This window comes from Dipodomys merriami, unplaced genomic scaffold, assembly GCF_024711535.1.
Source record: "Dipodomys merriami isolate MVZ:Mamm:240054 unplaced genomic scaffold, mDipMer1.0.p SCAF_9, whole genome shotgun sequence".
Taxonomy (NCBI): domain Eukaryota; kingdom Metazoa; phylum Chordata; class Mammalia; order Rodentia; family Heteromyidae; genus Dipodomys; species Dipodomys merriami.
The window spans coordinates 37977992-38003841 of NW_027206512.1; the positions used below are offsets into that span (position 1 = coordinate 37977992).

General features: G+C 40.1%; 1 protein-coding gene across 4 annotated transcripts in view; it reads left to right on the plus strand.

Moving 5' to 3' along the window:
- Tec (tec protein tyrosine kinase) overlaps positions 1–25850 on the plus strand; it is a 95869-nt gene that overhangs the window by 52999 nt on the left and 17020 nt on the right. For all 4 annotated transcript variants that reach the window (XM_070013186.1, XM_070013185.1, XM_070013188.1 and 1 more), the window contains 8 exons: positions 7726–7830; positions 9850–9931; positions 10589–10717; positions 13857–13897; positions 15010–15185; positions 18508–18573; positions 22604–22658; positions 25556–25635. In XM_070013186.1, the coding sequence (XP_069869287.1) occupies positions 7726–7830; positions 9850–9931; positions 10589–10717; positions 13857–13897; positions 15010–15185; positions 18508–18573; positions 22604–22658; positions 25556–25635 (734 nt within the window). The remainder of the gene's footprint in view (positions 1–7725; positions 7831–9849; positions 9932–10588; positions 10718–13856; positions 13898–15009; positions 15186–18507; positions 18574–22603; positions 22659–25555; positions 25636–25850) is intronic.

Here is a 25850-nt window from a genome sequence, read left to right on the forward strand (position 1 = left end):
AACTTGTTATGTGTACATCATGCCATGTCTTCTATAGAGGCTTCAGTACTTATCTCCAGAAGCGACACTGCAGTGTTAGAGCTGTATTTCTGAACACAACAACAGAACTTCCTTGATGGCATTGGCCAATCAGTTGAAGAAATTGATTTGCAAATAATTCCGTTTTTGCAGTGTATCCAAGTGACAGATAGTGTTATAAAAGTTTGCTATAAATTGGTTGTTTGAAACCATCACCAGTTGGATGAACATTCCTAAAGAAACCATAGTAAAAGCAGTGGTTGGTGTCCATTGGGACCATAAAAATGTCTGGAATACATTGTTTTTCTCTGAGTGTATCAAGAAGGGGAAGTTGATGGACAATTCATCTTCAATAAGAGATCTGGTTCTAAAACTGTCATTTCCTTTCCTTGCTGGTGCAGTGTGGTGAGTCCTTCTCCCCGCCCCACCCCCTCCATGTTCTCACTTTCCCCCTCTTCTCCCTCCTCCTCTCTGCAGAAGCAGAAAGAAGCCTGGCCAATTATATTCACCGGAAGAAAACTGCAGGGGAGATATTGCCCTCTCAGGCAGTAAGCTGCCATGTCATTAAGGCAGTGTAGTATTATGAGGCATTTAGAAAACCCACTGTGGTATAATCTCTCGAACACTGGAGGAAACGAGAGAAAATAATACAAATCCAGTAAACTAGAAAGATAGTAAGAGCCCAGTAGCAGCTTATGTAAAGACTAGATTAAGGCTCTGCTTTTGCCGTGCTCTGCAAAGTTAGACTCAAATTTTAAATAGTTGGTATTTCTAATCCGTACTTGTCTGTGGGGCCCTGTGCCCTCCACTGAAATCAGACAAGCAGAAAGAGGAAGGGTTTCTTAGTGGAAGAACTGACCAGAGATGGGCACAGAAGAGGCAAACTTCTCAGGCTGTGAACTCCCAGGTTTGTGCATTTCTAGGAAGCCAGCCCGGAGTGAGCCTAGAGTTTCCATACTCTGGGCTGTTTATCTACACCTTAGTGTTTGCATCTACCCACTGGTAGGGACGCTGGGAGATTGGGGAGGGGACCATGTCTCCCCTAGGGCTACATTTGTAGACTACCTTTCATATGGAGAAACCACAGTGTTGGGTGTGGAGTATTTGGATTATTATTTGTCCCTGCTGCTCCCCCTCCGCCCCCTCCGCCCTCTCACCCCCCCCCATCCCTTGCCCAGCTATCTCAGAGCTTGCATTTCTATCTTACCCTCTTTGTTGTCTGTAACTTCCCCAGCAGACACACAAAGCTTATCTCCTCTAAGCTTTTCTTGACAAGAGATCTTGTGGCATGATATGATTCTAGTTATATCTGATTTCATAATGATGTGTTCATTTGGAAAAAAGAACCACTGAACAGTGAGGTATACACCCCCCGCCCCTCTACTATAGGGGCAAAGTGCTACCTGTCATTATCAACTATAGAAACCCAACAACTGAAACTTAGGCTAAAGGACTTTCCTTCTCTTTTGCAGTGACATTTCTAATGACTTCTGTGATGGCTGATGGTTCAGTTACTAACTCTCAGAGGATTGTAATGGGACTGTTACACACAGTGAAAATATAGCCCCAGAAACTCTATGACCTGCAGCCTAAATAAAGATTTGCTGTGAGTTTGAACGTGGGATTTTTGCCTTCAAATTATTATAACTTGTAGAATTTTTCAATATCCTGTTTTTATTCTGGACATTACTTAAAAAATAATCATTTTCATTATTAAGCCATGATTATAGATGTAGCCACTCACTTCTTAGGGCAAAAACCTTTTGATAATTGTAAAAAACATATTCTAATTTTTAAAAATTATTTTTTATTAAATATTTTACAAAAGGATTTCAGTTTCACAAGTCAGATTATGGGTCTTGATCAATATTATTCTTTCATTGTTCTCCCCATCAATTCCTGTTTCATTCCTACCTCAAGTTATAGTTCAGTTTTTACATAATGTACATTGAATATTACATTTTTGAGTCCCCATGGAAGTTACTATTGTTGGTCAAAATAAATTGAAAGCTGGTCAAAAGAGAGGAAAACAAATGGGAATGCCAAGTTTTTGGTTTTACTTTTGTATTTCCCAAGAATTTCATCCTTGGTAAAGAAGAGATAACTTACCAGGAAATTGCCAACTTAGAAATGTTTTTATATTTTATTCTACTTTTTCTGGCCCTAGGAAAGTCTGTATCAAATTATTCCTAGTATGCACAAGAAAAATATCAAAGCCATCCTGAGGTTTTCATTGTGTTTCCTGGTTATTGTGGCCTGTTGTACTTGGAGTCACATTCTTTGAACTCTGTTCTAAGTGGGAAAAGAAAAGAGCCACTCTTAGGAATATAATTGGCTTTTCTGGTCTATGTGAAATTTTCCCCCTCCCCTCCCCTCCATTTTCGTCCTCTCCCCTCCCCTCCAGTCCCTTCCAGTCCCCTCCCCTCCCTTCCTCTCCCTTCCCCCCTTCCCCCTCTTTTCTTTTTCTTTTTTCTTTTCTTTTCTTTTTTCTTTTTTAGTCAGTCCTGGGGCTTGAACTCAGGGCCTGGGCACTGTCCCTGAGCTTCTTTTGCTCAAGGCTATCACTCTACCATTTGAGCCACAGTGCCACTTACGTCTTTTTCTGTTTATGTGGTATTGAGGAATTGAACCCAGGGCTTCATGCATGGTAGGCAAACACTCTACCACTAAGCCACATTCCTAGCCCCCTCTTCCCTTCTCTCCCTCCCCCCCCCCACACCTGCCAACTCCTCCCTTCCCCTCCCCTCCTGTCTTTTTCCTTCTTCAGAGATTTTTTTTTTAACATTTCCCAAAGTTCCTCATAATACTCCCAAAGCTGGCAGGCAAAGAGATGAAGTAGACCATGGAATGAAGTTTTTGAGACCAGATGTGACCAGATGTGAAAAGAGCATATCACAGCATATCACCTGGCTTTGTCAGTAACTATGTTTGAGTATCTCACCCTTCCAGAATGTTCTCTATCTATGAAGAAGGTACTAAGTTCTGTCCCTAGATTTTCAACCTCTCGCGGATGTTTGTAGCTAGTTGTTCAGTAATCATTCACTTTCCAGCCTGGCTCCTCAGACCTGGTTGTCCTTTGTGTTCCCTCAAGATTCATGGGCTCCATGTCTGCTGCCTACTCAGAGTCCCAAGGCCTGACTTTTTTTAAAAATCACTTTTCACCCTATAGCTAAGGGGTCACATAGTTTCAGGACTGAGTTCTCTGAGTTCTGAGTCCCTGCTTTCTTAATCAGTGATTCAGAACTGCATTACCTCTCCTGGCAGCTCCACCCACCCCTCTCTTCATCCTTCATACTGCTGTTAATAATGACCTTGAAAACATGCCTCCCCACAGCCCTTCATTCAGCAGAATTCCTACCCCTGAAATCTAACATTGCAGCCTCTTCCTAAGTTGCCTTCCAGATAACCTGGTTGGCATTGTTTCCCCTGAGCCACCATTCTGAGCTTCAGTCATTAGTGAATCCCGTCCCCCCCTTTTTTTCAGTTCCCTAAATATCCAGTGATCTTTCATTTTTGCAGCCTGGAGCACTCTTTGCTCCCCCAGTTAGCCTTTGAAAAGCAAATCTAGAGGTCACTTCCTCCTTGAGAGCTCCAAGGTCTCCTGGCCCCATCTCTGCCCCACCACCTAATGAGAAATAAAGCCCGCCAAGAAGGCACACTTGGTCATTGCTAGATTATGACTCATCCTTTTCTTCCTCTTTCCCTCACCATATTATTGATTAGTGCAGTTCTCTTTAGAGACCTTTGGTGCCCTTCCCTAACTCGGCAACTCCAACAAGCGGTGCTGTGCTTGCTGCCTGCTTGGTATCTCATCAGTGTTTGTTTCTGGATGAGATGAAGTAATGGATGCATGGTTTTAATTGAACTCAGTTTATAGGAAGAGATTTTGCATAAGAAAGTCCATATATTACTATATTAGGAGATTATCTCTTATACAGCCTGACTTTAGGGTACATAGGTTAGCCCAGCATTAAAATTATCCAGTTTTTCTGTATAGGTTGACTTGCATTTGACATATGCTTTTAGTAGCTGTGGCAGATGGGTAGAGATGGGTATTTAAAAACAATTACTCTTATTAAGTAAGAGTCCACAGTGAACATGTTGGGCTTATTCATAGGAGGTTGCTCTCTGGCACTTCTTCTGTCCATTAGCTGATGTAGGCCAGGTGAGTGGCCTATTAGACCCCAACCTCTATGAAGCACAGCTTGCCTCTGCTCACTTTTCCATTCTGTCTTATGTACCTTGTCCTTTAGTGACAAGTTTTTTCTTTTCTTCTCTTCTCTTCTCTTCCTCTTCCTCCCTTCCCCTCTTTCTTGTTTTTGGCAGTATTGGAGTTTGAATTTAGGATGTCACACTTACCAGACAGGCACCACTAGAGCCACACCTTTTTTCTGTTACAATTTTTTGAGATAGATTCTTGATCTGTGCTTAGGCCAGGCTGGACTATGATTCTCCTATTTACACTTTCCACCAAATCTGGAAAGATAAGTACATACTACCACAGCCAGCTCTTTCTCTCAAGGTGGGGTTTCACTGACTTTTTTTTTTTTGGACCTGGGCTGGCCTGAAATCCTCCCAATTTCAGGTTACTGAACAGTTGAATGACAGGCTTGAACCACCACATCCAGCTGGCACACTGGCCTCTTTTCCCATTTGTTAGCAAATACAGTACTTGCTCATACTAAGAGCCAAACATTCTTTTAAGCTTTTTGTAGCGTTAGCTGATTTAATTCTTGTAACCAACCCATGGAACATATGCTATCATTATTCCCATTTTATGGAAGGACACTGAGATCCTACAGGCATGTTTTATTTTGTATCTACTCTGCCTTGTGCAGGAATTTCTTTCCCTACCATCCTTCCTCTGACAGGTAAGCCAAAGTTCTCTGTGCTCTCGTTGCATCTTTTTTTTTTGATATATAAAAAATCAGTTATTACTTACTACATCGTGTAATGATTATTGCACTGGTGTCTCTCACAGGCAAGTTAGTTTCTTCTCTTATGGTGGGCATTGTGAGCCTAACCTGGCTGAGTAACCTCAAGGATTAAAAACTCCTCAATCCTAGGACCAGATGCACAGGAAAAGAACTTTCCCTACCTTGAGTTCCTTGGCTTAGTTAGCTACACAAGACAGGTGTTTGAGAAACCAAGAGGAAAGGAGAAAAGGAAAAACAAGATGCCTCAAAGTCCAGGCCACAAGAAGTAAGAGAATGTTAGCAATCTTGAGTGATTTCAAGTAAAGTCCAGTCTCCTTGCAAACAACTGTTGGACTTGGTCATCAGTGATGCTTCTGAGACAGCTCTAGGGGACAGAGATGGGTGTGGATGGCAGGTGGTTCAGGTGGGAGTAGGTGGAAGGAAGTGAAAGCAGAGGCGCAGTCCTTCTCTTTCAGGAAGGAAGAAGAGTGCGGGCAGGGCTGGAAGGGGAAGATTCTTGATTTGCCTGGGGAAACGGAATGTATCTTCAGACAGGCAAAGTAAGCCCTTAGAATAGAACCAGTGGGAGAATGTCCTTCTTCCTGTCCTTCTGGAAGCTTGAAAAAGTCCCTGCTTCAAATCCTGCAGACTCCTCTTAACAGCTGGGGCATTCTAGGATCCAGTTGCTCTGGAGACAGTTCAAGTGTATGGGTTGATCTGTCTATAGCATGAGGAGCATGATAACTGTCTAATGTGGATGTTGTGGGCATAGAATGGAATACATCAGTTAAATGCCAGCTATACTTAACAGTTTTTGCTTGTACTATGGACCACTCTTTTAAGTTTTTTTTGTAGTGTTAGCTCATTTGACTCTCATAGCAAGCCTATGGAACATACACTATCATACATCCTTTTTACCTTCTTTAGAGACAGGAGGAAATAGACAAGAGATGGGGTGGGGGGTAGATCTTATAGTGCCACTGCACTGGAGAGGGACAAGAAGTGTCTTCTCCAGAAAGTCATGAGGGAGATTGTCCACTGAAAGGGGGGACAGGGATGGGCCAGCGGGCTGGTGGTCTCCATGGAGATGAAGAGCTGCACTGAGACCCTGGCTTAGGGCATAGAGGACAGGTGACTTTCTGCAGCCAGATGTGACAAGGCTAGGGGGAAATGAGGACTGACTAATGTTCAGGGGCATGCCAGGAGAATATAAAGGAGAATGCACTGGTAAAATGACAACCAGGGCAATCTAGGCCGGAGGGAGCTGCTGATGGCCAGGAGAGGGGCCAAGTCTGGTGGGTGATGATAGTGAGGATGCAGAGCAGGTTCCCGGGTGGAGAGCTGAAGGTTGTGGCCAGAGTAGTGATTTCATTCGGAGTATTCAGTGGCTAAGTCCAGGAAAGGGCTGGTCACTCCCAATACAGCAGTGTCCTTCATTTCTCACCTTTCCCTTCTGCTATTCATATGAAACCTATTAACAACCATACTTAGTAGCTAAATGAAGAGAAGAATGGGGGTAGGGAATGCAGTCATACAACTCAATGCTTGGGAGGGAATATGATGATAGAAGTGCCATTGACCAAGATTCATTGTAGTTATTTATTACCTTGTTGAATGGCAAATCTTTTGTACAACTACTTAAAGATACAAATTTTTAAAAAAGTACGTTAGTCTTCATATACTTTCTGTGGAGTACATCAGTGAATGTTATTCAACAAAATATTTTTTATTTCTATATTGTATTTATAATTGTTTTTTTTTCTTTTCTTTTTTTGTGTATGTGCTGGTACTGGGATTTGAACTTAGGGCCTCAAGCTCCCCCTTGACTTTTTTGCTCAGGGTCTACATTCTCCCACTTTAAATGTCTCACAGACTTTTCTGCTTAGGGTGACTTCAAATTTTGATGCTCATATCTCAGCTTCTAACCGACCACCAGTGCCTGGCTGTAGTAGTTTTGAATAGATACATTATGTTATCCTTGCACACACTGCTTTGCCTTCTTTTGGGTTTCTCCCTAGAACAAATCTCCAGATGTGAGATTCTTATGTTCAGAGGTGCGGTGGTTAATTGCTACCAGGAGGGAGGAAGAGATGGGGAGGAGAAGTAGAGCATTGAGCACCTGGGCGTGGATCTGGACAGTCTGCCTCTCAGCACTCTGAGCTCTGTGTCCTCCCTGGAGCTGCCTGGAGTTTTGTACCTATGACTCAGTGAACGGGGTTTCACTAGTTTGGATCTTTGATGCTTTCTTTTTGATTCTCTTGTCAAAGAGTTAAATTGTTGAATAAGATGTGTGTGATGGAGACCACTAGAGAGTCTGTTTTGTCCTCAGAAGTGAAAGGATTTAACAATTTATTCACAATCATTACAGTATTAGTATTTTGAACAGTTTGAACAATTTGAAAGGGAGACGTGATTTAGGTAATGTTTTAGGCAATTTTAATATTTTGAATCAGTAAGCTCATTAATAAATATAACCATTAAAATACTTTTCTTCTTAGCCCGGGCACTGGTGGCTCATGCCTGGAATCTTAGCTACTCAGGAGGCTGAGATCTGAGGATCATCGTTTGAGCTAGCCTGAGCAGGCAAGTCTGTGAGTCTATCATCTCCAGTTAGCCTCTGAAAAAACTGGAGGTGGAGATGTGGCTCAAGAGGCAGAGTGCTAACCTTGAGCAAAAAAGCTCAGGGACTGAGTCCAGGCCCTGAGTTCAAGCCTCAGGGCTGGCACAGAGACAATAGATTTTTCTTATTTCTTTGGATTGTAATGCTTCTCCCTATATTTTCTTTTCACAGAAAAAATACAGGAAGGGGTTTATTGATATTTCAAAAATCAAGTGTGTGGAAATAGTGAAGAACGATGACGGTGTCATCCCCTGTCAGAATAAATATCCGTTTCAGGTGAGCTGGTGTGTTCTTGCAGTGTGAGATGCTGTGCCTCTAGTCATGTTTCTCTCTGACATTGTGGTTTCTTATCACTGGCTTGGTGGCTGAGTTTAGGTTCACTTGTTACTTTAATAGTAATTTTTCTCCATAAATTGCTTAAATCTTTGTTGAGACATTATTCTGTTCTCATTTTGATTGTTCCATTCTACCCATGATCTTGGGTGTCTAAGACTCAGATCTTATCTACAGTATTATGGCACACTCGGGATATGAAGGCTGGCACTAATCGAAGGATGGTGACATTTTCTGTGAACTTGAGATGCTGGGAAGTGGTGTCAGTCTCAGAAATACTGTGCTATATAGCACTGTCTGTTAGTTAAAGCATATTTAAAGGTTATCATGCTATCTCACTTTTTCTTTCCAATGGTCTTGTGCGTAAATATCATACTGTCCTCATGTATGATTGAGAAAAGGAAAGGTTCACGGGTGTTAAGATAGCTCATCCATTGTCATGTTGTGAATTAGAAGCCAACCAAGCCACAGATGTACATTTATCCTGGCTGCCAATGAAGATATGGATATGGCCGCCTTTGAGGGATGCCACAATCCTGACACCCAAGTCTTAAGATCCCAGGAGGGTGGATTTGGACCCTGATGGTCTAGAGGATAGGTCAGGCCGCACAGGAATCCTTCCAGCACCTAAGCTCTTCCTTCCTGGTTGGAGGCATTTTTACACTTTCCTTTGAGCAAAGAACATCTCTGGTGAAAGTTTCTCAGTGTGACTTAAGAGAAAGTTGAAAGGAAATCTCTTTCAAGGTGATACTGCAATGTGGAAATTTGTATGGTTTTAACTGTTCCTACAAAATTCTCAGTTATACTTGAAATAAGTACCAATTTGTTTGTGGTGGAGTGAACGGGGGATCAACACTATTTGGAAAGTGTGAGTTAAAATATTCAATATTAAAACTACCTCTGGGTTATTTTCTACTATAAGAACAACAGCATGAAAGAATGAAAAGTTATATTTAAGCTTACCTTTTCCCTTCCCTCATTTTATATCTGCCTCTTCTCTTGTATGAAGAGCAGGACTATAAAGTGGTTAAGGAGGAAACTGAGGACAAACAACCTGATCTGCCACTTTCTTTCTCTGTGATCTGCTGTAAGTCACTGCTCTCTCTATGTCTCTTTCCTGTTCTGAAAATAATGGTAATAGTGATCACTTGATTGAGCTGGTGTGAGGATTAACTGAAATGGCACCTAAGTCACTGAGATGTGTAGTAAGATCAAGGACGCTGTTAGTTGCTTTTTATAGCACTGTTATCACTGCTTCTCTTATGCTGCTGCCTGTCTAGTGCTCTACCTAACTGCTACATCTACTAATGGGCCTGGGTTTTATGCAGAATGTGTCTATAATGGTGTGTATATGTATAAAATTTCATTAGAAGTGTTTAGCAAAGAACCATTTCTGTCACCCTTTTGCTGGCTCTTAGACATCATTACAGGTTGGTAGGCACTTGGAGGGGGTGCTATGGTTCTCATGATTTTGGACTCAAAATTTTGGGTAGATGTGTGGGTGGATACTAGGACTTGAAGGCAGCCTAGAGCTATGATGATTAGTAGTGGCAAAGGAGACTATAGGAGTGAGCTGAAAGCACAATCCATTCATCTGAAACAGTATTTAGAAAAAGAGTATATTAGGGTAATTGATGTCGTACAGGTTTCTCTGAAGAACTTTAGTTCATTAAAGTAAGAGAAATACCAAGATTAAGAAAGCATACTGACCTCTGTATATATCTGTTTTTCTTCAATATAAACACAGTTCCTTCCCAAAGACATAACCCATTTGATGTTATAGTTAAGAAATAGATATCTTTTGAAAGAGGGGAATCTTGATCCTTTGGGTTGGAAATTCAAGAATCATTTCTTGTGCCTAGCCTGTTGTATCAAGGACCCTATGCTAGACAGAAGTGCTATGTCTATGTATTTGTCATTAATTCCTTTCTTTCTTTTTTTTTTTTTTTTTTTTTACCTTAGGTTGTTCATGATGCTAATACACTTTATATTTTTGCACCTAGTGCACAAAGTAGGGACCGGTGGGTGAAGAAGTTAAAAGAAGGTAAAACTTACGTTTTTATATTGAATAGCAATCAATACTTATTTTAATCTTCATATAACTTTAAGAGGTACAATATCATTATCACTAAAACAAATATAACCAGTGTAATCTCTCAATCTGCAGTAAGTGTTGCTTGAAGGGTGGTTATGGTAAGTGACGCCAACATACTGAAGATAACTTCCCTTTTTAAAATCTAATTGTTTCTAGTGGTATATAGTTTCTAAGAAAAGCCTGCTTCTATTTAATATGTGATTCAAAAAGTAATGAAGCAGGGGCTTTCATAAAGACAGGATTTTGCATTTTCCTAAGGAATTGCCTATGTAGTCAATGTTCAGTGTGTATGGATGGACATGTACATAGAGTGTGTAAATGGCTAATTTGCCTTGACAATCCACATTGCTTCTTCTATAGGACAAAATGATAGTGAAATTACTTTTGTATTTATCAGGGAGTAGAAGCAGTTGCTTCTGCTCACAAGTATGATTGACCACATAGAAAAGTAAAAGGGGCTTTTCTGAATGCTGAATTGTGTAACATCACACTGTTGTCCTCATAATTAACATTGTGTTTAAGGAAGTGATGGTTGACAGTGGTTCTTGCCAAACATGCTGTTGTCTGCTGTATTTCACTAACCGTGGATGTGTCTGTGAATTACAGAAATAAAGAACAACAATAATATTATGATTAAATATCATCCTAAATTCTGGGCAGATGGAAGTTATCAATGCTGCAGGCAAACTGAAAAACTAGCACCTGGATGTGAAAAATATAATCTTTTTGAAAGCAGTAAGTATTCATCTTCTTCTCTTATATTGTGTTTAAGTGGATATATTGTTATGGTGAGAAAGGTGCTTTTGATTAAGTACAGCACACCTCCTAGAGGAGCATAAATGTAGAGTATGTGTGGTTTATAAAGATAATTTGACTAGGCAGTAGAGAGACCCTCTCATAAAACCCAACATTCTCTTTCGGGGCGATTTCATCACAACATTGAATCCTATTAGAAATGAACTTATTAAAAATGTGAGCCTAATCTGGTAAGTCAGCCAATTTTCTTCATTCAGTGTTTGTGTATTTGTTAGCAAATAAAGTGTTCCCAGATGTGTAGCTGGAAACCTCATATAGCAATGTAGCCGTAATCTCTGTAGGGCTGTTCTACAGAGTCTTAGTGGTGTGTATTTAGTAATGGCTTCATAGTCTGTCAGAACTGTAAAGTGTCATAATGGTATTTCTATATAAATGTTCAAATAAAAATTTTGACACCAAGACTCTTATAAATCCTGGGAATTAGAGGCCCTTAATCATAAGTAAAAAATGCATAGAGATTCTGCCAAGTGTGGTGGGATATACCTGTAAGCCCACTATTTGGGATACTGGAGTCAGGAGGATTTTCATGAGTTCAAGGCCTTTTTAAGAGACCTTCTCTTAAAAAAACAAAAACATACAAAAAATACCAAGAGGCTAAAAATTGCTATTGTTGTAGATGATGTGTGCTGTACTGCTCTTCATGATGGCATTGTGCTCTATGTGTCAGTAAGAATCTGTGGAGCATGTGGAGACTAGCATAATGGCCATTTGGCAGATGATTCCTGGTTGAGGGGCAGTTCTGGATGCTGGGAGTCCCTTTACTCTGGTTTTTTGGCATGTGTCAGGCTTTGATTTAGCACAACAAAGAGAAAGGACCAAGTTACCAAAACTTACTCTTTCCTAATTTTTTCAGTTTCCTAGCATTTATTGTTAGGTAATGCACAGTCTAATTTGGTGTAAAAAAAGAAAATAGACTCAGAAGTTATGATGACTTAAACTAGGAATTTATTTTTGTCCCATGTAATAAAACCAGAGATAGATAGCTTCTCTAGGTTGGTAGGAATTGTACAGATGGTTCCCAAAGGTTGCACCAGTTCCAGTGTCCCATTCTGGACACAGAAAGGGAGAAAAAGGTCAAGGGTGTCCACATGAAGTTTTTTCTGGTATAGGATCTAAAATTGGCATGCACCATTTATTTACTTTTTTTTTTTGGATCCGGTCGTGGGGCCTGAACTCTGGGCCTGAACGCTGTCCCTCAGCTCTTCAGCTCAAGGCTAGCACTCTACCACTTGAGCCACAGCGCCACTTCTGGCTTTTTTCTTTTTGCTTATGTGGTGCTGAGGAATCGAACCCAGGGCCTCATGCATGCAAGGCAAGCACTCTACCACTGAGCCATCTTCCCAGCCCACCATTTATTTATACATAGAACCCTTTGATTAGTATTCCATCCCATATCCACCTAACTGTGGGTAGCCATATGTTAGCCAAAGCTCTAAGACTGGAGGAAGAGTCAGAGCTTATTGAATTCTGAGTGTTGTCATTGCAGTAGGTACCCTCTTATCCATAGGGGTTGCTCAAGACTCCCAATGAATGCCTGAAGATTAGTGAAGCTATATACGGTGTGTGTGTGTGTATATTTATATGTATATTTATATACACACACAGACACACACACACATACATACACACACCACACACCAAGGGTTTTATTTCTATAGATACATACCTGCAATAAAGTTTAATTTATAAGTTAGGCACAGGAAGAGGCTTACAGCATCACCTAATAGTAAAATAGAACTAGTACAACATTGTGTGAATGTGATCTCTCCCTCACTTTCTCCCTCTTTGTCTTTCCCAGTTTCTTTTCTTTTCTTTTCTTTTTTTTTTTTTTTGGGGGGGGGGTCTGGTCATGGGGCCTGAACTCTGGGCCTGGGCGCTGTCCCTTAGCTTTTCAGCTCAAGGCTAGCCCTCTACCACTTGAGCCACAGTGCCACTTTGGCTTTTTTCTTCTTGCTTATGTGGTGCTGAGGAATCGAACCCAGGGCCTCATGCATGCAAGGCAAGCGCTCTACCACTGAGCCACCTTCCCAGCCCCTTCCCAGTTTCTTATCATACTGTGGATCTTAGTAACCTCTCCACTTACTAAGTGGAGTCCTTCTAGCCTTTCACTAGATGGAAGCACATTATAGCTTCTCTGGCACACCCCATTTCCACATCACTGTTCTTATACTTGGAGCCATTACTTAGATGAGTGAGAGTTGGTTGAATACAAGCCTGGTCATCCCACTGCAGTTGATCTTATAATAACCCCAATAGCTAAATGACTAATGGGGTATGCAGTTTAAAACTTAGAGATTGTTTATGTCTTAACATTTCCATTTAACATTTTATACTGAAACTACAGAAAGTAGAATCACAGAAACCACACACAGATGGGTTGGGGACTACTGGAATTTCATTTGTTTTATTTGTTTGCTTATTTATCTATCGTAATTGCTGGAGAGTGAATCCAGGACCTCAAGCATGCTGGGCATTCACTCTACTACTGAACTACACCACCAGCCCCATTTTGTTTTCTTTTGTTCAGCAAGCACTGTTAAAAGCACAGTTTATGGTGGTATAGGGAGACCATGATGCTGAAAACCCCCTCCCCTGGCCCCCTGTGTTGAGCAGGATAGGTCCTTGTCCCTGTGTTCATTCTCATATTTCTATCATCATTATCTATCTATTTCTAATCCATCCTTGGATGATAGCTTTTTTGGTGTGTGTGTGTGTGTGTGTGTGTGTGTGTGTGTGTGTGTGTGTGTGTGTGTGTGTGTGTGTGTGTGTGTGTGTGTGTGTGTGTGTGTGTGTGTGTGTGTGTGTTTGGTTGGTCATGGGGCTTGAACTCTGGGCCTGGGTGCTGTCCCTGAGCTGTTCAGCTCAAGGCAGGTGCTCTACTACCACTTGAGTCAGTGCCACTTCTGATTTTCTGGTGGTTAATTGGAGATAAGAGTCTCATGGACTTTCCTGCCTGGGCTCGCTTTAAACTGGAATTCTCAGATCTCAGCCTCATGAGTAGCTAGGATTTAAGGGTGTGAGATAGTGTTTTGACTTACTAATGTGTTGGTATTTTCAGGTATAAGAAAAGCCTTACCCCCTGCACCAGAAACAAAAAAGGTAAGTGTCCTTCCACTTTTGGGAATTACTTCTTTAGATTAACCTTCATATCTTTACATTTTAGAAGGGTAGTTTGGTGAGTGACTATGCTTATATTCAGTCACTAGATGCTGTTTTTTCCTAGGACTATTGTAGAAGCAGATATGTTTGGTTTACTTAATTGTTCTTGGTGTCAATACCAATTGTGTTGTAGGTTTTATGTGGGGGTATTTTGCTTATAGTTTGGCTTAGGGAGTTGTATGGAAGGTGTAGGAAGTTAAGGAATAGCTCAGTCTTTTTTTTTTTAAACTGGAGCTGAACTCAGGGCCTTCTGCTCTTACTTGACTTTTTTGCTCAAGGCTTTACAACTTGAACCACACCTCTACTTCTAGATTTTTGCTGGTTAATTGGAGATAAGACTGTCACAGATTTTTTTTCCTGCTCAGGCTGGCTTTGGACTGAGATCCTCAGCTAGGATTACAGGTGTGAACCACTGACACCAGACCAATATTTCAATCTTGAGGCCCCAATATGACAGGGAATGTGAGGCCCCAATATGACAGGGAATGATATTAGAGATTTAATTATATGCTTCCAAGGAGTGGTATATGGGGGGAAATAATGTGCTTTGTGCCCAGTCAGGACCTGAGCTGCTGTGAATCTTACACAAATATTTTTGGCTGGTGGTAAACATTATAGTTATAATACAGTACTTCATAGTAGCAATATTAAGAATAAATGAAGTAAAGTATGTTTGTTAGGTAGTAAGCATGTGCCTTGTACATGGTAGACATAAAGAAGAACAAATTCCTTTGAGTAATAGGAGACTTATGAAAAGATTCCATGAATATGTGCTCATCTCCATCTCCAGTTACTGGATTGATTGTTCACCCTTGGTCTTTCTGGTTTCTAATCACCTTCTATTATGTTTAAGAGTAGTTTTGGCTCATCCTCCATGTCCTATACCCCACATAAGGACCAGTAGCATCAACATTGTCAAACGTTAGAGGATGCCCCAGATAATACTAAGTCATTCCTAGTAGACTTGAAGTTGCTTTGTTATTCTGGGTGATATGTAAGTCCATCACCCAGAATATAATACTGAATTTGCCAATGTTATCTTCTTCACTTAGAGAAGGCCTCCTCCACCCATTCCACCAGAAGAAGAAGATAATAGTGAAGAAATAGTTGTGGCAATGTATGATTTCCAGGCAACAGAGGCACATGACCTCAGACTGGAGAGAGGCCAAGAGTATATCATATTGGAAAAGAACGATGTCCACTGGTGGAAAGCAAGAGATAAATACGGGTAAGAATTCCCTCTTTTGTGTACTACAGGTTGTGGGGAGATGGGAGTGTTGAGTGAAAAATCTAATGAGATTAGTGGACTTAGTTCAGTTGCTCATAAATTAAAGAACACATTGCTACTCTGTCAAATCATGATGTGTTCTCAGTGGTCAGTCAATAAATGCAAATTGATCAATCATTTTTTTACAGAAGTTAAAATACATTAGATTGCTCTAGCTATTTGGGAGGTGGAAGAAGGGGACTTTAGCCCTACCAGAGCCCTCTCCTTCCACTCTCTCACTCCCTGCCCATCCCAGAGGTATCTTCTGCTTTTCCAGAGGTGAACTTGAGAAGGAGACCCGGAACTACAGAGGGAATGGTGAGACCCTCTCTTTTTACTTGAGTCTCAGAAGTGGTCACTTCTGGGTCTGGTTTGCTATGTACTTTTACCTTCTTGGAACGTCTAAGTGTGTGTATGTGTGTGCGCGTGCATGCGTGTGCGTGTGTGTACACGCGTGTGCTGGGAATGGGGCTTGAACTCAAGGCTTCTTGCTTTCACTTGGCTTTTTTACTCAAGGCTTAGTGCTCTACCACTTGAGCCACACCTCCACTGGGAACTTTGGTTCTGTGTTTAAAAGAAAGTTCTCTTGCCTCCCTTTGTCAGACACAGTATAAAAACTTCAGAGTTTTTATAAAACTTTAGAGTGAGCATCCCTAATCCAAAAATTCAAACTCTGATATGATTTATTGATGCTCAGAAAGTTTCCAGTTTGGGAGCCTATGTAAATATTCCCAAATTCCAAAAATTCAGGAATCTGAAACACTTCTAGTTTTGGAAAAGAAATATCTAACTTGAACTGTAGAAATTTTCAAGCATCTGAAAATAGTGTCACTTGACTTCAAAAATTACCAGCATTTGGTTACTTGATTTCCCAAACCCTAATCATCATGTCATTTCACTAAGTCTCACCATCTAAGACTGAAAAAGGAAAACTCACCCATAATGTTATTATAATAATGATTTTAAAAATACCATCTGCAGACATTGTCCTAATGCTCTGAAATTTGGAAAGAGTATACATGAATGCTTGTGTATTATATATTCATATATTTAGATGTTACACAATCAGGCTGACAAACTGGCTGACAAAGTTGTTTCTTAACGTTCACCAATTTTCAGAATCAGGATTGAACTTTCTGTTTTTGTTACTGTGGTAACCAATAATTACTTTTAGTGTTATGAATGCTTAGGTAATTGAGTTTTAGTGTATCAGTATTTGCTTGAATTGCCCCATTTTAGGTTAGTGTGAATGCTTTTGGTTGAGATCCTCATTAGTCTTTCTTAGCCTTCTGGCCCAGTACAGTGGGTCAAATTCACTGTGTATTTTTGTAGCTAAATCTGCAGTTTGACATTTTTCCAAGGAGTTTTGGCTCCTAATGGTTCTTCAGTATGAGGCTAGGATTCCAATTGCTTTTGAATTGCAATTGCTTCTAGGCCTCTCTGAGTATATCAGGGCTGCACATATGTGTGTGTGTGTGTGTGTGTGTGTGTGTGTGTGTGTGTGTGTGTGTGTGTGTGTGTGTGTGTGTGTGTGTGTGTGCATGTGCATTTGTGTGTGTGTATGAGTTCTTGCTAATAGTTCATATTCAAATTCATATCTGTAAAGCTCACCCAGGGGCCCAAGGCTCACACCTGTAATCCTAGCTACTCAGGAGGCTAAGGTCTGAGGATCACAGTTTGAAGCAGCCAGGACAGGAAAGTTCATGGGACTCTTATCCCTCACTCACTACCAAAAAAACTGGAAGTGGATTCGTGCTAATGTGGTAGAGTGCTAGCTAGCCTTGACCAGGAACAGTGCCCAGGCCCTAATTTCAAGCCCTAGGACTGGCATATATACACAAAAAGATGATAAAAATTATTTTATACATGTGTGTATTTTCTGTTCTAAATACATTGGCTCCTGCGATCACAAGAATGCTTCTTAAATTGCAGGGGGCATAAGAGTCATATGGGGGAAAAAATTGTATAATCCCTGGCCCACAAAAAGTCTTCTTAGCCAGGTGCTGGTGGCTCATGCTTGCAATCCTAGCTACTCAAGAGATCTAAGGGTAGAGGTTCACAGCCAGCCTAGGCAGGAAAGTCTGTGAAAATCTTATCTCCAATGAACCACCAGAAAACTGGAAGTAGAGCTGTGGCTCAAAGTGGTAGAGTTAAAAAAAGCTCAGGGACAGTTCCCAGGCCCTGAACTCAAACCCAATGACTAAGAACAACAAAAAAGGTCTTCTTAATTCAGGTTTTGGGAATTTGACAGAAGAATTTGTCTTTTTAACAAGTGCCCCATGGCATTAGTGAAGCAGTCAGGGACCACCTTTTGTGAAACGGCCTCTAGGCATTTGAGGTATTAGAGTGCTGGTGCCTTTGGCTAACACTTTCAACTTTTCTTTTTCCTAGAACTGGGACTTGAACTCAGGGTCAGGATGCTGTCGCTTAGCATATTCACTCAAAGTTGGTGCTTTGCCACTTAAGCCACAGCTCCACAGCTAGCTTTTTGCTGGTTAAGTGGAGAATCTCACAGACTTTTTTTGCCTGTCTGGCTTTGAACTGTGATCCTCAGGTCTTAGCCTCCTTAGTAGTTAGGATGTAGTAGTTAGGATGTGAGCCATCTGTGCTTGGCACTTCCCCTTTAAGAAGTAGTAGTTTCTTTAAAACCTCCCTAGCAACAGTGAATTCTGGAGCAGCATTGTAGAATATTGGGAAGTGCATTGGATCTAGTCACAGGTCCAGAGTTTAGTTCTGGCTCCAACTTTGGGACTTTGAGGAAAAACTTTAAATTGTTCTAAGCCTGTTTCCCCACCAGAAAATGGATATAGTAATGTCTGTTTGCCTCACAATTTTTGTGAGGACCAAATGTAGAATTTCTGCTGGTGGCTCACACTTGTGATCCTAGCTACTAAGCAGGCTGAGATCTGAGGTTCATGGTTTGAAGCCAAGATGGGCAGGAAAGTCTGTGAGTCTCTTACCTCTAATTAACCACCAAAAAACTGAAAGTAGAGTTGTAACTTAAGTGGTAGAGCACTAGCTTTGAGCAAAAAAGCTCAAGTACAGGGCCCAGGTCCTGAGTTCAAGCACCAGGACCAGCACCAATAAATAAATAAATAAAATACTTTGTAGGGTCACATGGCATAACTGTATTGAATAAGGGTCAGCTAGTGTTCTTATAAGACTCTGACAAAATACTTTATTTGGCTAGAAAGTCAGTGATATATCTTTCTTTCTTTCTTTCTTTTAAAAGTTCTCAATAAAGTAACTTATGTGTACTTAAAACCACTTTTCTTCTTTCTAGGAGTGAAGGGTATATCCCAAGTAATTATGTAACAGGAAAGAAATCAAACAATTTAGATCAATATGAGTAAGTAAATGTTTATTTTATAAGTATGGAAAACCAGAAAATGTTTTCATTCTTTTAGTTTGTAAGGCTTTTGAAGATGACTGTTTATTTTTTTAATTCCATTTAGAAAGTGGGGCCGTCATATCTTTAACTCAGTTGTCTGAGGTGAAGAACTGAGAATTAGTTTCTACAGTATACCTTTTATGTAGGTGCTGTCTGTCAGTGGAATCGCAGATACAATTGAATTGACTTTAAACCTCACAGCTCCACTGATTTAGAAATACAGATTATTGTTTAGTTATTCATGATATGGGAATATCATTTCCCAGAATGGCTCTTTGAAAATGTTTTTTTGGTAATTGTATAGCTGGTCTATGATTATTGTTTTAAAAACCATGAAAATAGTAAAAATGGGTAATGAGAAAAATTTCTCTAATTCAATGAGTTGACCTCTATTGATTAGTGTATTTTCTTCCCATCATTTTTACCATTTTAAGAAACTAGACCCAGGCTGTATGTAGTGTTTTGTATCTTGTCTCCCCTCTTAATACTATGATATAATTGAACATACCTTCTGTCATGAAAATGTATGCTTTGAAACATCTTTGTAGCTGTGTATATTTCATTGTCATAAATGCATTAAGTATTTGCTTGTGTCAGGTACTCTCATATTTAGCATATGTATACCCAGTAATTTATATAATCACTTCCTGTGACTATCTTTTTTAAGTTAAAGTAGTACCTTTGTGGTGTAAAAGTAGTAGTTCATTTAAACTAGATCTATCAAATCTCATCCTGACAAAAATGCTACATGTATTTATTTTGTTGTGGTCAGATTCCTGATGCTTCCTGTCAGATTACCTCTTAGAGAAGTTGTGCTGTTTCTATGCTTACTAGGAGTCTATAGCCAGGCACGCACACACACACACACTCTCTCTCTCTATTATATGTATATATATGTATATATATGTATACTCATGTATATTAAATATGTAAACTCATACATACTGACACTCTTGTAGTCATTCTGAGATAGTGTATTAATGTATCTGTCATTTGCTGCCTTTAAAATGACAAAAAAAAACAAAAACAAGCTGTTGCCTTTTTCCCTGTCACTTACTATTACAGGAGGACCTTAAAATCTAAAAAGACTAACAGGTTCAAAGTCACAGCTCTCAGTATTGTGGTCCCTAATATGATAGAAGTAGGTGGGCCAGGTCTGTTGTACACACCTGTGATACCAGTAATTCAGTATGCAAATCAGGACCTTGTCTCAAAAACAGAACAAAAAAAAGTAGTAGAAAGTATAAACAATATACAATCATGTGCCATCTAACAACTTTTTAGTCAATACAGTCTGCATATTTTGGACTTCTAGGTGGTGGTGACTCATGCCTGTAATTCTAGCAATTCAGGAGGCTGAGATCTGAGGATCCCAGTTTGAAATCAGTCTGTGAGCCTCTTATCCACCAAAAAATCTGGAAGTGGAGGCATGGCTCAAGTGGTAGAGTGCCATTCTTTAGTGAAAAAGTTAAGGGACAGTGCCCAGATCCTGCCTTCAGTTCCTAAAATTGGCGCACACGCGTGTGTGCGCGCGCACACACACACACACATTGTGGTGGAGCCTTAACATTATTGGATTTCTTCCATATTTAGATGTGTACCAATCCACAAATACCTACTGTTGTGTTCTCAATTGACTATCCATTCCAGTAATATGAGGTACAAGTCTTAGCCTGGGAGAACTGGTTGTAGGCCGCATCACAGAGCCTAGCTGTACGGTTGTAGAGGGAGATATGCTGAATGCATGATATTTGTGCAGTGATGGAATGGACGGACGTCCATTTCTCCACAAGTATCCCTTGTCATGAAGTAAGACATTTATACAGTCTAAAGATAAGTACTCAAAAAAAAGTTTTGCTTTTAAATAAGTTTTAGGAAAGTATAGTAAAATCCCTAGAAGTAAAGAACCAGCTAAAAGTTGAAAACAAGGACCTGATTTGTAGTGATGGGAGTGGACTGAAGACTGATCTGGATCACATGCTGGGGTGCAGGGGCGGGCGCTGGGAAAGCAGATTGTCCTTCCCCAGCAATGAGAATTCCTCCTATGACCCAGGAGATTTCCAGTAAGGATTGTTAATACTGGAGTTTCTCATTCACCACCATGAGGGTTTGGATGGAATCTTCATTTGGAAATTGAATGTCTATGAGGGGGTTTCCTCCTCTCAGTGACTCTGAACCTGTTAGTGTGTGGTCTCCATGTGGGCATCTACTCAGCATTCTGTGCCACAGCCAGAGATTCCATGTGGCCCAGTGCCACACTGAGACAGATGGCAGGGGGAAAAGCTGTCCCCCGTGGGGGCAGGCAAAGGTCCCCTTTTCTGTCTTCCTGCTTTATGTCAGATTACTTTTGTTTGGTTTTGCTCTGCTTTGTTTTGGTTTCGCCACAGCCCATCCTGTACCATGCCTTCTTTGTCTCCAGGGATATAGAAGGACTTCTGTCAGCTGTTCACTGTTCTGTTCTTTTGCTTGGATTCATGGTGGGGGGCGAGAATCCTGAGCCACAAATGCCCCTGGGCTAGACCCAGGACTGACAAGCCCATGGCTTCCAGGGTTTTCAGTAACTAGTTTTGACCTTCACCCCCAGGGAGCAGTTAGGGAAGGAGAGGATCAGAAGAGGAAGCAGCTTTGTTTAGGTGGGCGCAAGATGAGGGTATCCTCAGTGGGTCACTGTTAAAAGATGCAGGTGGTAGAGGTAAATGGCCCATATAGGAGAACATGTATGATAAATGCTCTGAGCAGTTGGCATGGGAGGTGGAAATAAAGTTGGAGAGCAGCCCAAGATTTATCATTGGTTGGTTTTTCTTCATGTCTATTATCTTTTCATATGTCCTTCTATCCTCCCAGAGAAACTTGACCACGATCTGAACTTTCCAGAAAGGATCAATTGTCCCCCATCTCCCTCTTCCGTTTATTTACCATGAAGCCTGGTTGCTCTGGAGTGTTGGGTGACTAGCCAAAGTAAATTCAATTTAGAGTTCTGATAGCTGAGAACAAGCTCACAAGTTACCTACAAATCCTGGGCATTGTTTCCCAATTGGGGGGAAAAAAGTGCTGGGAACATGATATGGCTAAAGTGGTAGGGCACCTGCCTAGTTAATGTGAGGCCCTGAATTCAAAATCCAGTACTTTTCCCCAGATTGATTTGAATCCAAGACCATTATCTTGAATGTAAAGGGACATTTCCTGTATGTTTGAATCAGTGGAATAAAATTCATTCGCCATGATTATAATAGTGAAACATTGAAAATGCTATTTTTGTTGAATGATGAAAAATAGCTTAAATAAACGATGACACCTCTACACCAAGATACACTATATTGGTTTACATAGCTATCACATGACAAAGTCAGATTATTATATAGCAAGTAGAACTTGACCCCACCTTACTAAAACAATAAAAATGCAGACACATCTAGTTATTAGCATAAAATATGGGGAAAATGGTCAGTCATATACCTCAAAAATACCACTGAATGTAGAGCTGTGGCCCGAGTGGTAGAGTACCGGCCTTGAGAGAAAAAGTTAAGGAACAGCACCCAGACCTCTAGTTCTAGCCCTAGTACCAACACAAACAAACAGAAAGATTGCTGGACACCAGTGGCCCACACCTGTAATTCTAGCTACCCAAGAGGCTGAGATCTGAAGATCTATGTTCAAAGTCAGCCCAGGCAGGAAAGTCCATGAGACTGTTTTCTCCAGTTAACCACCAAAGAGATGAAACTGGAGCTGTGGCTCAATCCTTGAGCAAAAGAGCTAAGGGACAGCACTCAGGCCTTGAGTTCAATCCTTAGTATTGGCACAAAATCAATAACAACAAAAAAAGTTACTAATTGTCTATTGAGATTACCAGTGATGTCTTGTTTTTATCTATTGCATATGTTTTTTACAAGCTGTATTACTTTATATTTATGTTAAATACTTTATATACTTTACTGAAAAAATATAATTTTGAAAAATCTGAGGCTTAAGGGTATCTTTTTCTGTTTAGATGGTATTGCAGAAATACAAATAGAAGCAAGGTAGAACTACTCCTCAAAACTGAAGTAAGTGTTTCACTTATTTTGTGAGGGGGTTTGATTTCAGCACAAATTCATTTGAATGGTTCCTTAATACATACTAAAAAACTAATGACATAAATTAGTTCACTAGGCTTCAGCCACCATGTGCCATAAACTGAATGGTGTTAACCACAGTTTTATTCTCTCATGGTTATAGAGGCTGCAAGTTCAAAGTCAACGTAACAGTGGGGTGGTTTCTTCTGAGGGCTGTCTGGAGACCTCTTCTAGGCCTCTCCTCTTGGCTTCCAGGTAGTTTTGCTCTTCCTGTTTCTTTGCAGCATCTTCAGTTTGTGCATGCCAGTCTCTGCATCCAGCTTTCCTCCAGAAAGACTCCAGTCACATTTAATTACAGCCTACCTCAATGACTTCATTTTAATTTGATGGCCTCTGTGATGACCTGTTTCTAAATAGGATCACACTCCAAACTACTGGGGCTTAGGACTCTTAACTTTTTGGGGGGAGGAATGGAAAGGAGGGATAAAGTAATAATATACCTATAAAAGTAAGTAATCGTTATACAGGAGTAATATTTCTTTTACTTTTTTTGCTTGAAGTTATTTGTTTTAGAAAATTTTATATTAATATTACATGATGCCTTTTTTATGCTGGTACTGTGGGGTTTGAACTCAAGACTTCATGCTTGCTAGAAAGGTGCTCTACCACTTGAGCTATACTGCCAGCCCTTTTAGCCCTTTTCTGGGCTAGGTATTGCTGAGATAGGATCTTGCTTTATGCCTGGGATGGCCTGAACTTCCATCTTCCTGTTTGTTCTTCCCTGTCACTGGAGTGACAGGTGTATGGTACTACACCCAGCCATGTACTTCCTCTAGGGCTAGGATGACAGGCACGGTATGTGCTGCCATATCTGTTAATTGGTTTAGATAGGTGAAATTTTTTAATAAAGGAAATTTTAATAGCATTTGATTGCCTATAGACATAAATGTCCTGAAATGCTAACACTTTAAAGAGAAGTTAAAAGAACAAAAGGAAGTATAGAAGAATCTGCCCTGGGCTAAGGGAGACCCAAGTTTAACAGTGACTGAATTTTTTTTTTTTTTTTTTACTGTCTTTATAGTGGTTACAGTTACATAAAGCAAGTAAGGAGTATTTTTCTTTTTGGACAATGTCACCCCTTCCCTTGCTTTCTCCCAGTTTTTTTCAAATCCCCACCCCTAAGTTGTATACTTCATTTTCAACTAGTGTCTAGAGAATACCATTGCAGCATTTGTTCACCCTTTATCCCTCTATTTCTGTGCCTCCGCTTACACTTCCAAAGACAGATAAATGAACAAACAGAACAAAAAGGAAGGAAAACAAAAACAGCAAGAAAGAAAAAGAACCTCTTTTCATTTCCTGAAGTTCATTTCAATATGTATTATTTTGTGTGATCAAATGCAGATAAGCAGTGACTTTTCTAGTCTCCATTTTTTCCATCAGCAACATAAGTGAAAATTGAGGGATTTTGATAATCCCTTGCATTTATGATCTAGTTATTCTGTTCAGTAATACTTTCTGGTCTTTAAAATCCATTCTTTCTCATTTTTTTTCTCCTGCATTTTACCACCAGTCAAGAACTTGAGTTTAGCTGTAGTTTATGTGACAGAAGCAATAGCAGGTGGCTTTGCTATTTCAGACTGTACCACTCTTGGCCCATGGCCATCCCCACAGGATGCTAATGTGCCTCCCTGGAGACCCACAGTGAGGGACAGGTGTAGGTCAGGGGGTGGCAAGGTGTTCTGCATCCAAATCCTGGTTAGCCACTTACTACCTGTGTGACCTGGGGAACATTATCTGGCTTTTCCTTGACCCTTTCCTTGCCTCTGAGGGAAAGCAGAAATAATAGAATACCTACCCCATAGGGCTGGTTTTAGGACTAAGTATATTTGCATATTAGAAAAAATTACATCAGAATAGGTTCTCAACAAATAAATGATAGCTGTTATGTATTTTTTTCCTGGCCAATTAACCATTATAATTATTGTCCCCAACTGTGTTTATCATGTTTATTTGTGGGGCCTTATTTAATTTCATTGTCCTTCTTATGAATAAGAATAAAATTAATTTGACTTTTCAATTATGAAACACATTTTTCCTCTTATAACAACATAAATACCAGATTTTGGACATGATGTTACTTAGGGTTTGGAGTTCCTATTTCTTGCTCGTTAGCTTGGAATCAGATAAGAATTTATCCGTTATCTATTTAGTGTTGTTTTTGGCTTTTCATTTCCTTGGTTTAGCTACTTGTTCTGTAACTGAACTGTAAAGAGAGATAGGGAAGAACAAGTAAAGTGACAGGGGAATTATAAAGAATAAGATATTTACAGAAGGGAAAATGTTATGTGGATAGAACATGATATTGGGTTGAGATTCAAAGCTTATAGCAAATGTAAAAAAAAATATATGAAATGAAGCCTAACATTAAGAAGTTACAGCTAATACAGTATATGTATAATATATATTATATCTTGCCAGGCATTGTGTTTCTTTCGTATAATTCCAGCACTTGGGAAGCAGAAGCAGGAGAGTTGAGAGTTCAAGGCCAGCTTGGGTCTCTAGTGAGACCTTGTCTTAAGAATCTAAACAAACAAATGAAACACTTTTTTCAGCTCCTGTGTTCCATGTGTGCAGGGTTAGGGAAGTGAAGCATTTTCTCTGTTAGTTCTGGAAAGGCTCTGAGAGCGTCTCGAGTTGAAATGACGGCTGTAATGTAGATGAGAATTTGTAGTTGTGGGAATTTATCAATCTCATAAGCTGGTAGTATGAGCTAAAGAGTTATGTGGATGGTCAGTTGTCAGTTGTATCTCACCATAAAATTGTTCAGATTGAGTTCTTGAATATTAGTAATTGAAGTAAAAAATAATTTTTATTTTGGATTTTAGGATAAAGAAGGTGGTTTTATGGTAAGGGACTCTAGTCAGCCTGGCCTGTACACAGTCTCTCTTTATACAAAATTTGGAGGGTAAGTAATCCTGCGCTATTTTATTATTTTTTAAAAATGGGCTTATTTTTGTACAAACTTCCTGTATTGTTTGTATATATTACTAGTTTTCAGAAAAAAAACGGTATTTCAGCATTTAAAGAACCCGAACTTTGTTAATGAAGAAACTTCATTTCTTGCCGGGCGCTGGTGGCTCACGCCTGTAATCCTAGCTACTCAGGAGGCTGAGATCTGAG